The sequence below is a fragment of the Odontesthes bonariensis genome, chromosome 5 (assembly GCF_027942865.1).
Source record: "Odontesthes bonariensis isolate fOdoBon6 chromosome 5, fOdoBon6.hap1, whole genome shotgun sequence".
Taxonomy (NCBI): Eukaryota; Metazoa; Chordata; class Actinopteri; order Atheriniformes; family Atherinopsidae; genus Odontesthes; species Odontesthes bonariensis.
This window is the reverse complement of record NC_134510.1, coordinates 13,650,289-13,663,942: the sequence shown is the minus strand read 5'-3', so window position 1 is coordinate 13,663,942 and position 13,654 is coordinate 13,650,289. Positions and strand designations below refer to the sequence as shown.

The 13,654-nt window shown below is 41.0% G+C and overlaps 1 protein-coding gene across 1 annotated transcript in view; it reads right to left on the bottom strand.

The window, feature by feature from the left end:
- Nucleotides 1-5,300: 5,300 nt before the first annotated feature.
- macf1b (microtubule actin crosslinking factor 1b) overlaps nucleotides 5,301-13,654 on the bottom strand; it is a 30,632-nt gene continuing 22,278 nt past the window's right edge. Inside the window, exons 28-41 of the mRNA XM_075464942.1 lie at nucleotides 13,138-13,297; nucleotides 12,859-13,053; nucleotides 11,522-11,647; nucleotides 11,081-11,224; nucleotides 10,692-10,880; nucleotides 10,401-10,515; nucleotides 10,083-10,249; nucleotides 9,745-9,907; nucleotides 9,396-9,550; nucleotides 9,233-9,307; nucleotides 8,900-9,017; nucleotides 7,778-7,923; nucleotides 7,247-7,367; nucleotides 5,301-7,149 (exon numbers count right to left, since the gene is read on the bottom strand). Of these exons, the coding sequence (XP_075321057.1) occupies nucleotides 7,124-7,149; nucleotides 7,247-7,367; nucleotides 7,778-7,923; nucleotides 8,900-9,017; nucleotides 9,233-9,307; nucleotides 9,396-9,550; nucleotides 9,745-9,907; nucleotides 10,083-10,249; nucleotides 10,401-10,515; nucleotides 10,692-10,880; nucleotides 11,081-11,224; nucleotides 11,522-11,647; nucleotides 12,859-13,053; nucleotides 13,138-13,297 (1,900 nt within the window). The 3' untranslated portion in view covers nucleotides 5,301-7,123. The remainder of the gene's footprint in view (nucleotides 7,150-7,246; nucleotides 7,368-7,777; nucleotides 7,924-8,899; nucleotides 9,018-9,232; nucleotides 9,308-9,395; nucleotides 9,551-9,744; nucleotides 9,908-10,082; nucleotides 10,250-10,400; nucleotides 10,516-10,691; nucleotides 10,881-11,080; nucleotides 11,225-11,521; nucleotides 11,648-12,858; nucleotides 13,054-13,137; nucleotides 13,298-13,654) is intronic.

The following is a 13,654-nucleotide window of genomic DNA, read 5'->3' as shown; positions in this document are numbered from 1 at the left end:
TCCATACTTGGCCTACCTGGGGTTGAAAGTCTCGATAAATGCACAGCGTTTTAGCGGGCTTTCGGCGAGTGTGACTAAAAAAATATATATATATATATATATACATATATATTTGTTAGATCGATTCTTTAATTGGAAGCTCAAGAACAAGCCAGAGTAATCTCAAGTTAAATGAAGTCTTTATTTCTGGCAACAAATGAAGTATCTCAGCGCTGGACTCGGTATGACAGAACTCTTGCTAGCCTGGGAATTCCCATGCTGCTTTGCGCTCGATTTCATTCTCACTGCAAAGTCAGCCTGGAAACCACCGCCCTTATTTTTGCCAGAGTTTGGGAACCGATTACAGAATGGGGGGGGGCAGCAAGACGATGACGATGTCTATGCGCTACACCGAAGCTTGTAGAGTGTTAATTCAACATGACAGCGGACACAACGTTACCGTTCGATGCAGCCTTAGAAAGTGTTTCGGAGTAGATTCACCCTAGGGTCATTTGAACCGTGACATCCAGCCAAGTGGCCCACCCGAAGTTTTTCCGATATTGGCTGAACATCAGTTGAGTTACTGAGTTATCCCGAATACCTTAGTACAAGCGCTGACGGACCCTGGCAGTATCTCCAAAATTACCACACTAAAATCACATGCCATGACACCAAACTTCTACAGTAGTACAAATATGGTCTGTACTCACAAAACGATGCATTTGGAAGTTTGTACATAGTCCAGGAGTTTATTATTATCAACACAAGTCTGATAGCTTTTCTGCTGCTAAAGCTACGTCGACGTCACTTCTGGGAGCTTGGAGCTTCAAAGTAAGATGAGGGTTGATCTACTACTGTAGACAACAAAGCAAGGCTGCTCAATTTCTCCATTATTAAAATAAATTCACAACTCTACAACATAAAAATTCATGTAGAATATAGCATATAGGCCTACTTTGTTGTCAATTTAAGTAGCTTAGAGCGCAAGTTTACTTTTATTTTACTTTTTTTCTTCTTCCTCGTCGAATTTCTGTCGTCATCTGGTATAAGTGATACAATTGGCTATGAATCGCGCGCAAAGCAGCATGGGAAGAACCTGACGTCATTTGATAGACATTCGTAGCGCCCAATAAACGGCTCTAGGCATTCGTAAACCACGCCTCATATACGAGAAAATGCACACCTAGTTCCCAGACCACCATCTCATCGAGATTGTGGACGCGTCAGCCAGGCTAAACTCTTGTAGGAAATCCGTCAGACAGATCACAATAATCTTCCAATTTAGAACTACAAAAAAAAAAAGTAAATGCAAGGCGGTTTTAGTGAATAGAGGGCTTAAAAACCATGAAAAATTCCTTTTAAGTTATCTTATTTTTGGAAGCCTATTGCTTGGGAACAACTAAAGTACTTAGTTAGGTTTAGGAATAAAAAAAGTGTAAGGTTTATCCATCACAAATTGTTTAGGTTTAATCACCTAAAACAATTTGGCTGGGTTTATTCATCTAAACTACTTGGTCAGATTTAGCCATCTAACTACTAGGTTAGGTTTTGGTACCTCAACATCTTGTTTAAGTTTAGGCACTGAAGTACTTGCTTAGGTTTATGCATCTAAACTACTTGGTTAGGATTTGACATATAAACAATTTACTTTGGCTTGTGCACCTAAACTACTCGGTTAAATTGACATACCTAAACTGTTTAGCTGAGATAAGATAAACATAGCTTATTTCAACCCATGATGACTGGAGGCTTCTTTTAGAAGTGGCGACATGTGGTGTCTACCATATGTCATAAATCTCTAGGGGTGCTATTTATCACGCTTTTACATTGCTTTCCTTACTCACTTTGCTTCTTCGTGTCTTATAACTTGATATCTTACCTCATAGCAACAAGGTGTTCAGAATCTTGGCTGGAGAATTTCGGAGAGGTTGATGACAGCTGCAACCCCCCGAAAAGGATGAAGCGGGTATAAAAAATGAATGGATGCTACCACAGAGCTTTATGATAATACACTTTTATGATACACTGAATACAGTGATGTCCAGTCATAGAATGTCAGAGTTGTATTGAAAAAAAATCTTGGCACCATATGTATGGGTCTCTGCTGTGACCTAAAGTCAGAACAAATATTTATACAGAAGCATAATACTTTGCTGTCTTTCTCAAAACTGCTGGGCTCTGTGTTTAAACAAATATGCCTGTGTTTTTGGTACTGTGTGCAATGTGCAAGTGCGTCAGAAAGTTTCACTTGTTACACATCAACAGGAGGGTAGCTTGAGGTGGGAATTCACATATTGAATTTCTTGTATTGAGAATTGATCATTGAATAAGATGGTGCATGCAAAGCACTGCACACCTGACCTTCAGCCTAGTTCTTGTAGAATAAGGGTGCTGAACTAATATATTTGTCTTTAAGATTTTCCTTACTGTTAAACATATGGTTTAGGTGTCAATCTTACTTAGCAGAAACTCAATAATACAATAATACACTTCTTTATAATTGCACAGATTAAATAACAGTGTAATCGAAACTGAGTAGTAATGAATCCAGAGAGATGTGCTATCCGATTCTGCCATAAACTCCAGTTAAACAGGACTGTTGGTTTTCTGTTAGCGCTTTGTTTTACTTTTGGAACTGCGACTTTAATGTTTTGACTAGATCACAACATTGTTCCCATCAGCAGCAGGCAGCTGTCTTTAGTTAAAATGACCAAAAACAGTTAGTTAAAAGAGTGATATTCAGATAATTATTCATTCATCAGGTGGTTAGAAATACAAGTCCAAGTAAACACTGATAAAAATGTTCTGTAATATGTTAATATGTAAGTGTAGGCAAATTTCTTGTTGCTAAAAATGATTAATCCCATATTTCATCGAATTTCATGATTTTTTTTTTGTCCAAATCTTGGATTTTTACAAGCTATTAAAGCTGCAGTCTGCAACTCTTTTTCAAGCATAATGCCTGGAACTGTCCGGGGATTCTGAAAGTAGTACATTAAATACCCCAATACAAAAAAAATGTGTTCTCTAGGTCCCCTATATGTCCCGCTAGGTCCCTCCAAAGCCAGCAGGTTTGTTTACAAAATTGCAGACCGGACCGGTAAAAGGTAACCAATCAGGTTACGAGCTGGGCTCTGCTGCCTGTCAATCACCGATTGTGCACGCGCGATACAAGGTAGGCTCGTCCCCACGCTTATTTATCTAGACTATTGAACTTCATTACGGGCTAGTCTACTTACTGTGTCTTCCATGATCGCAAATGACAGGTGAGTTGATGAATGAGGAGTCGTGTAGGCGCATCTGACGTGCACGACTTCTCATGTGTTTTGATGGGGCGGAACAGGAAGTTGAATAACTTTTTATGTTTCGGTTAAAAAATAAGCATTTCTTGCATTTTGCGACTACGGAGGTCATCGTTTTCAACTAGATCAAGTAAACTCTTAAAATGCAAAAAATTAGGACTTTAGGTATGACAACAACAAATCCTGCAGACTGCAGCTTTAAGGCAGTGCTTCTCAAAGTGTGGGGCACGCCCCACTGGTGGGGAACGGGGACATGGCAAGTGGGGCACGACAAACGGGAGGAAATTTTTAATTTTATGCCCATCTTAAATGCTTTTCTTTATTGACAATAAAGATAATTCACTAAACAAAACACCCACACACAAACAAAGTAATAATGAATAGCTAAAATTATGAGAGAGCATTGGGAGAAAAATGTAACCTGGAACTAAAGTGCCAAAAACAATGATTGACGTCGGGTTGTTAATTGTAGCTGGACAACAAGGTAGCAGGTAGCGTAACTGTGAGCAACATGGATAAATGTGTGACTCGGACCACAAAAGAGCACCAGCACCAGCACCATCACAAACACACAAGACACAGGGGCCAAGTCAACCAAAAAAACAACCGAAAAGACAATATGATGAAAGCTATCCTGGTCCTAGGATTCCCGGTTGCAGTGGTCGGTGCAGAGGAGAGACCGATGTGTGCTCTGTGTCTGAAGCCATCGGCAGCAGACAGCATGGGGCCGAACAAATTAAGGAGACACCTGGAGATAACACACCCCTGTCACGTTAACAAGCCGCTGGATTTCTTTAAAAGAAAACTGGCAGAATATCGACAGCAGGAGCAACGCCTGGTAAAGGCTGCGTTGGTTAACAGTCAAACACTAATGGCCTCATACAAAGTGGCATACAGAATCCCGCAATGCAACCACATGCTTTTCAGCTGTGGCATCTCTGAAAACAAAACACAGATCTCAGCTCAACATTGAGCGTGACTTGAAAGTGGCAGTTTCAAGCCTGCAACCACATTCTGAGAAGTTGTGCAGTGCAAAACAGGCTCATTGCAGCCACTAATGCAGGGATACATTTTAGTTGTTTTTATTTTTTGCACAGATTGCAAATGAAACGCTTTTATTTTCTCTTTTTTAACTTTGTGTTATTTGATGTTATTGATTTTGATTCATTATAAAATATGACGTTACTTGGTGTTCAATAAAGTTGAAATGTAATTTGTTGGGGCGGCAGGGACAGGTGGGGCTTGGAAATCCCCACTTGTTCAAAGTGGGGAATGACCAAAAAGGTTTGAGAACCACTGTATTAAGGTATGTTGAGAGAAGTGGGCACACTGCACTCTATGTGATGTACTGTAACTGGTTAAGAGGGCTGTTTAGCTAATCTGTGTTAGCATGGTTCTGGTAGAAAATGAACAGTTCGCTCTCTCTCCATGTGTAATATGTCCAAATGATATGAACAGAATCTAGTTTGCATGCCAAGAGAGGTGAAAAAACAACCGGGAAAGTGACTGTGCCCTAGCTGCACAGCAACACCGACAACACATACTGAAGCATTCAGCAGCTCAGGTGCATTTTTCCAGGAGAAAGGGAATGTTGCTGTTTCATTAACCAGTTTGCAAGATACTCATCTGGAAATGAATGCTACTTCTGTGGACCAGTACATAAGGAACTGTTAGCAAACAATACATTTGCTGTGATATGATGGAAGTGTTGGCTTCAGGAGTGGCTAAAAGCTCCTGAGTGGAAAAGAAAAAAAAACACAACACAGAAATATAAAAATAGAACTATTAAGTAAATAAAAAACTACATAAAACAACAGAATTGTTGGAAAGTTGCTTGATTTGGAGATATCTGGTTGAACCTGCTAGTAGTATATTTAGCACATGCTAACATGCATATTAGCTAGTTGAAAACTAAGTATTAAAACAAAGCTACTGAGTTTTACTCCAGTGGTCATTTGGGTTGTCATTGAGCAGGAAGCCTGGCAACTTCATCCTTAAAAAAGAAAAATGACCATAAAATATCTATAATCGTCACAAATAGTTGTGATTTTATTACAAAACATTCTTTATACAAGTGTACGTAAAATTATTAGTGACATTCATCTACAGTTTCCCTACTTTAGACTTCAGAATGAGTGCTGGGTATAGAAACATTTACAGTACAGAAAGATTGGGGTGCATAGCAAGAGGAGTGAAATCTGGCTTCTGTGTTTAACACAATACAGTAAATTATCAACACTTTCCAAAGATGAGCTGAAGAGGAAAAAGTACATCAACATGTAAAAACTGTTTTGACCTTAAAAAATCCCTTTGTCATCTGCATAGACCAAATACAATAAGCAACTGTCTTCAACGTTGCTTCAACGAGACAAAGTATAAAGAGAAGCTTACAAATATAGCAGTTACACTGTTAATATGTAGTATCAACTGGTCTATAACTACACAGAGTATAATGAAGAGTATAAACCAGGCACAGCACAACACCGCTCAGCCTGTGCAGTAGATGAGGGTGGAGCTGCAGTTGTGACTTCATCAAGAAAAATGTAGTTCACTGTTTTTTGCTCAAACACCTGGTTGTTCGTTTCCAGGATCATGAATGACCTTGAAGGACAGTAGTTATGCATTTTTGAAGGTGGAGAATTGACCCATGCTAAGAATGATATAAAAATGTCTTTGCTGATTTTAGATCATGAGAGGCAAAACACTGAAACTTTTCAGTTTCCGTTAAAGATGATGAAAAAAGGAAGGAAACTGTTTAATTTTTCAAATTCTGCTCTGTTCAGCCATTTTCTCCTTATCTCCATTTACATGAAGCACAGTTTTAAACATTCTTTATTTCCATGAGACACAAACTAAGATCCTAGTTTGTGTTTCAGCCCTAATCCTTCGCAAAACAACATGTATACAGTAGTTGGAAACAGAAAAGTGCATTTTTATGTGAAAAAAAAATGTGCTAAACAAAACCTTTTCTGGGAATTTCAGTGTAACAATGGAAACAACACATCTACATGTTCACAGTAATGTTCCATAGAAATAGATACATCCAAAGGCAAAATCAGTCCTGAGAAAATAATCTCTACAAATCAACAATGGCCTGTCGTACGTCAGTGCATTGTTCATTACACAATCTCCAGTGTTTAAAATGTCCTTACAATGAAAAATGAAAACAGAAAACTATTAGAGTTCATGGTGTCGAAAAAGGTAAAAAAAACAGCATGGCCCTGCCAACAGTACCATCCTCATTGATTGCAATCAAAACAAAAGTATCACAAAGGTGACGGAGAGCGGACTGTAGCCTTCAGGGAGTAATGGTTTTGGTATGTGAGGGTTTTATTTGGACACTCAGTAGGACAGTCAGACAGCATAACACCCCCACATGCCATCTATACATGTATGTGAGTTCTAGCTGTATGTCACTTTTCAAACAGTTTGGCCAGAGTCTGGCACTGTCTGCCTTAGCTCATTTTCACAACCATAAAAGTATAGCAAGCTGAAGTAAAGCGAGGCTCTGGATGCCATGCAATAAGTATCCATGCAGAACTTCCTACTTTCTAGGCAATCGGATAAATGTATGAAATGCAACGGGAGGAAAAAAAAGAAAGTATTCAGTCATTGTCCACTCAAAGACATTATCTTCAGAGAGATTTCTCAGAGCTACAGACCCATCACCTCAGGGGACCCTTTCTTTCCTTTTCCTTCAGTTTTGGCTCAGACGTGACAGACTGCGTGGTTTCTCTGATCCTCTGTCACTTTTCTTCTGCTTGTCACCCTGTTTCTGTGCCTCGGGGCTGTGTTTGGGTTGAGCGCTGCAGCACACATGTGGTGCTCTGAAGCGGAGGTAATCATGTGGGCAGCCTCTCAGATTCGTCTGAAAACACAAGGAGGGGCGAGGGTTGACTCACCATCGTGTTACAAAAGTGAGTGGTGTAACTCTGCAGGATGCATGACGAAGCACATTTCCTGACCTGAGGGTGAGGGGGAGTTGTCCTCCCCTGTCGTGACGAACTGCAAATCAGAATCCAGAGCAGCTATGGAGCTCCTGGGACGGATGCACCGGTCACCTGAGAAACTCCTGCGGAGCAATGCCTAAATCCACACAAGTTACACAAGTTAGTGTTCTTTGTTAAGCGGCTTTTGTATTTTACATTTTTAAAAACCACTTTTTCAAATACGTTTTTGTCATTAAGGAGGCCACTGCTTTGTTAGAATCAGTGAACATTCCACATGCTGAAAGGCCCCGCTGACCTTTAACATTTAAGGTCAAAACAGCGTTGTGTAAAATAAAGATAATGCATGACATTGTAAATTAAAATGAGTTAAGTGTACACACCTTCCAATAACAGAACACAACGAAAAAAGAAGAAGAATTCTCAAAAACCATCTGGTTCTTTACATTCTGATTTTAACATGCCGCATGCAGCTTCAGTATCATTTGATCTCCCGAGGCAAACAAGACACTAAAGTAAAGAGCGTTTGCTGCTTGTACTGTGGCTTGCCTTGCGTGTCATGGGGCTGGTGGGGGCAGAGGCACTGCTGTAGAGGCTGAGGCTTGAGTTAGACCTGCTCACAGTCAAACCCTTAGCGGTGCTTCCTGTTGGTGACAAGTACTTCTCCTTGATCTTCAGGTTGGTCCGACCTTTGACTTTAATGACACCAAAATGCAGTAAAAGCTGCTGTTAAAAGCCATGTCGATAAACATGTAGATACAGTACATAGTTAAAGTGGTAGTTGAAAAAAAAAAACTTAGAAAAGGACTGCCAGCATCCGTTAACATATTCGTGAATAACTGCTATGATGAAATTGATGTAGTTCGTACTTTCACATCTCCTTTTGTCACTTTTGGGATGTTGGAAACAAAAAGAGTTTTTTTTTATATATATATTAATTATGGTCGAACTATACTAATACTACAAAAAAGGGGAAACCTGGAAGCAACAAAGTAAAAACTTGAGGCAATGTAAATATGTCAAAAATCACCCTTAAAAGTCCCAATGAAAGCAAATTTGTTGTTTAAATATTTTCGCATGACCTGCACAGTGCACCAGTACCTGGCCCAACAGCCACAGAAAGGTCACTTTTTAGGTATTTTTATTCATGCTTGCTCATATTTATTATTTTCTTGAAGGCAATCTAAAACGTTGTCTTTCACTGGAAAGCGTGTATCAGTCGCGCAATTAATGAAATACTGTTTAAAATTCCAGTAGAGATGATTCAGAACAGCTGGCGGTGTCTGATCAGGCTACAACAACTGACCAATCAGAGTCCCTCCCTGACTTTTTTTTTTTTTTGTTACTGCAAATATGAAGAGACACATAACTCTGTGCTTGCTGTCTCATGGGGACTTTAAGTAGCAAATCTCTCCTTTAGACACTGACATAAGATGACCTCACAGTTTCTAGTGTTAGCAACATTCATAAGTTTAGCAAGAATACAAATGAAATACAAATTATTTGTTGCATGTAAAATGACTACCTGGCATCACAAAAAGGTTTATGTAACATCTGTTTACGACATCAGTTATTTAAACCGAGAGCAATGTTCTGCTGTATGCTAAACAGTAGTGGTGTTATATCACGTTTGATTTATTTATTTATTTTTAAGAAGGTGTTCTTGCGCACCTCTGCAGGGGTCATTCTTGACCAGGAACTCGTCCAGAGCAGTCCAGCCTCCTCCGACTCGGACCATCAACGTGCTGCGCAGTATGCGAACCATCCGCAGCTGTTGTGAGTCTCCGAACTGCAGCAAAAAAAAGATAATGGAGATAATCCACCACAAGTGGATTGTCAAGGCAGGATGGTAACTTTGTCCTTCACAATCCACATCTTTCCACAGCTCCTGTTTTATTTCAACCAGAATGTAAACTGTTCACGTCCTACATTTACGTTTTTCAAAAACCTAAAATGAAGAGCTGCTTTCATGCCTTCTGAGTCAGTGCCCGTAAAATGACTCACCCTGTATCTATTGGCACTTATTTGCTCCACTTGGAATCTTTTGGGGCAGTTACACTGCGATACTTGTCGACTCACCTATTGGGGAAATAATAATGACATGGGTGCCATCATGAATGCACAACTCTAGCTTGTAGGTGTTTTCTTTTACGCGCTCTGCCCTTACCTCTTCGTTGATCTGATCTGCATCCAGTGTTTTCCTGTAGGGGTCTCTGCTGGGATGGAGAGCACTCACAAACTCATAGTAGTCTATGTAGCCGTCGCTGTTCATGTCGAAAATGTTAGCCACCGCATTCATCTCCAGAGAGTTGGTCGGAAATTCTACAGCAGAGGGGTGGAAGGCAAGAGAAACTTTAACTTGATTGCATAGATTTTACTTAGAATACTTACAAAAGCAAGTATATGGGGTACAATGATGTCATGAACTTCAATGCTACAAATATTTGACATTGTTATTGATTCTAAACACATAAATCAAGGCTTAAGCATGCTAGTTATTAGCAAGAGAGTCCTACTTGAGGCGAGGACATAATCAATTAACTCCTTCTGGCTGATCCGTCCATCCTGGTCCCGGTCAATGCTTCGGAACACGTCTAAGATCCGAGATTTTAAATGACTAATCCACTGAATGTAACGTTTTCGCCAAATATTGAAGTCAAAGTTGGCAAATTCCTCCATCTGCAGGGGGAAAAGCAAAGCATTTCAACCTCAGCTACATCTTGGTTATTACATAGTTGTGTAGCAGAGGTTTCTAACCATAAACTATAAAACTAATCTCAAGAAATCTATGTATCGCTACCAGAGTATATCTATATTTTACAAGGAATTTCTTTTTTTTTAAAGGCACAATAACCTCTCTGAGCATTTGCTGGTGTTGTTCCAAGCGGTTCTGTCTCGCCACAGCCATGTGCCAAAGTTTTTGCCACTGACTGACCAGCTGACTGAGCTGTGGGGTCTGAGGGTCAAGGTTTTCCAGGGGGACTGGTATGGCAGGCGGTAGCTTCATGGCGCTCCTCCTCTCTGCATGCAGAAACAGTCACATGGAAGTCCAGCAATCAGCCCACATCAAACAATATCTGCTCTGTGTACCTTCAGCTGGCCATCAAGCTGTCAATGGCTTTGCCTTCCGTTCATGTATTTAAATGTCATGTAAACTACACCGTTGTCTTACTTGTGAGTGGCCGCTTGCTGGGGGAAACCTGCTGTTTGGGAGCGCTCTTGTGTTTGCAGGATTTTGTGGCATGTTCGACCTCTGGGAATTTTTTGTTCAGTTCCTCCATGAATACCTGTGGAGAGATGCGAATAGCTAATCACGCGGCGCCAAAAAGATGCAGTAATGCTAAAAGTATTAGATTGTAAACCAGTTCAAAGATATTCGGAGAAGTATCAACACAGCTTTGATTTTTGGGTCCAGTAAGTCTGTGCCCGGCGTAGCTCACTGCAGAGAAGAGAAAAATCGTACTGTGTGCTGCTCGATCAGTTCTTGGTTCTGTTCTGTGGTGTCAGGCAGAGCCTCTTGATCCCTCAGGTTGAGAGCTTCCTCTGCTGAGGAGATCCAGTCCAACAGTCTCTGGACTTCCTCTTTTTCTGCTTCCAGTGCTGCCAAGCTGGCTTCGATCTTCTGGCCCTGCTGATGGGCCCAGGCCTGAACCTTGGGACAAAATGGCACATCGCTCACATGCTGACATAATTTCATAAAATAATTCCATCAAGTGCTGTCTCCCTTCTTATGTTCATGACATTTGACGTTAGATCACTGATGGTAACAGTTGACTAAATGTTCAAGTTTTTCATTGTACAAGAGGAAACCTACATTTCCATGATCCACGATATTGGCACGAGAGAACTCACCTCCTCATAGCGGGTCTTAGTAACACTGATCCAAGATTTGAGGGTGATTATGGAGTCCGGATGACAGGAAGCCAGTATCTCCTCACCCAGACACTGGATGTTCTCTAATTCGACTGCCTGAGCCTGCAAGGCACCCAATGACTCCTACAGAGGGGCAGAGGAAAAAAGGTCAAATGTGTCAAAATGACTTGAACAAACAGCCATTTGTTATTTTTCTTATATGTGATGTAGTCTGCCAATGTAGTCTGGCTCGATAGGGAGAGCACTCCTCTTCACACCTGGGTTCAAGCACCATCTTGTTTAATTGCCCTTGAGCCAAAGATTGAATCCTTATCAGAGCCTACTTGTTCCGTAGCAGCCCATCTGACCTCCCCAGAAGCCGATAAGATGGGAAGAATGAATTTACCCTAAGGAAGTGGCAGAGTATCTTGTCACACTGACCTTGTGCTGTTTGCGGAAGGTAAGCAAAGCGTCCTCCCCCTCTGGTATGATCCCGCATTTCAGGATCCTCTCTACCTCAGCGAGCCGCTCCATGAAAGAGTGAACAAGGCCGTCAAACTGCTCACCCTGAGGAGAATAGAAGAAAACAATCCAGAAGAGTTTAGTCTGTCAGTGTCAGGCAGGGTTGTTCTAGTTAAAGAAAACTAAAACTAAAACTAGCAATGAAAAAATTATTTAGTTAACTGAAATGAAAATAAAAACGACAATTACAAAACTAACTAAAACTAAACTGAATTGCAGATAAATTCAGCTTCGTTGTTGTTTTGTTTTCTCCCTCGATTACTGCCTGTCCTGCGGAGGGTAGCAGCATAGCGGCTATCGTCAGCCGTGTACAGCAAGAAGAAGGTGCTTAGCGGGCATTTATGATTTGCTGGCAATCGCCGATATGGGATTATTTCGAGTACGACCCACTGATGGATAAGAGTGCATGTGTCGTGATGAGGACTGAGGGGAACATTTGTGGGATGCAACTAATGGAGAAAAATCCCACGAATTCGAAAGTTCATCTTTGGAGCTCTCACAGAGACGCTTATGAAAAGTTCCAGGCGCGGGAGAAGAAGGCGGCTAGCCCTGAGTCAGACCGCTGCCGCGCACCAGGAGCTCCACAAACCCAGCAAAATTTATCTCAGTGCCTTGCACAAGACAGCACATGGTGTGCTACCACACATGAGCACCATAAACGTGAGCAGGCAATGGTTGAAATGGCCCTGTTAAATAAAAGTTTACACTAAAGTTTAACAGATTTACATTCAGAAATCATTTGACTAGTAGTGCAATTCTTATTTTCATATTTAGAGTCTTTTGCTCGGGCAGATATGAGGCATCCATTTCTTATTAAGCCACCTGTGAAATAACAGCATTATGACTGTACGGGGTGAGGTGAATTGGATTTGTCTTTCAGTTCTAGGAGTGTCACCAGTGTCACATGTCAAAGGTTTAAAAAAAAAAAAAGAAACATTTTGCCTTGTTTCTAGAGGTTCACAACTGTTTTAGTAGCAAACTGAAAAACGAATGAAAATTTTAAAACTATAATAACCTTGGTGTCAGGTCACTTTTCACTGTTTACTGACAAAATTATGATTTAAAAAATGACATATTTTTTTATGGAAATTGTCAAATGAAAAGTCAGTTTCAGCACAACATGACCTATACCAAAGGAAAAAATCTAAAATTGGATCGGCTTTATAAAATCAAACCTAAACTTTCACTTATAACTAAACCTCACAACAGTTGTTGACACATGAAAGTTTAGGCGCTTTGCTGTTTGTGAGCAGTACCTGCAGTAGCGCAGCCTCCAGCCTGTCCTGCTTGCTGACTGACAGTTTGCACACAGCCTCCCAGCGGCCCCCTAATTCCTCCATCTGCTCCTGCAGCCAGTGAGCGTCCGCTGTGCTGCTCCTCGTCAGATCCCTCACAGAGCGCTTCAGAGTCCTGATACATCCAGCTCGTTTCCCCAGCTCCTTCTGGAAAGCCTGAGGGACAAAAATCCCAATGACTTTCCATTGCATTTACTTAAAGAACTGGCCCGAATACATCCATTTGTGTTATGTCCTTACCTTATGTTTGTCTATAAGATTGTTGACCATGTCTTTGTCTCCTCCAACGGGAACATCTTCAGCTAGTTGGGGCTCTGCTCGATACAACCAGTCGTTCAATGCATGCAGAGCGTCAGTGAATCTTCCTGAGAACAGCAGTGCTTCCTCCAGCTTATGTTGTCTACAGAAAAAAAAAACCACATGGTTTGTTTTATCTAGGGCTGGGCGAGTTAACTCGTTATTATCGCGTTAACTCGTTAATTATTTAACGCCGATAAATATTTTATCGCGCATTAACGCAGTTTTCTTTTTGGGGGGGGCTTTTATTCATTTAATGGGTAGGAAAGTTCAGAGAGACAGGAAGCAGGGGGCAGAGAGAGGGGGAACGACATGCAGCACAGGGCCGTCCGATGCGGGACTTGAACCGGGGCCACCTCTTGTACATGGGGTGCCTGCTCAACCCACTACCCCTGTTTTATTATTTATTTTATTATAGTAAAAGTATGTTGCTCACAGGCTTTCATTTCGTAAAAGTCTG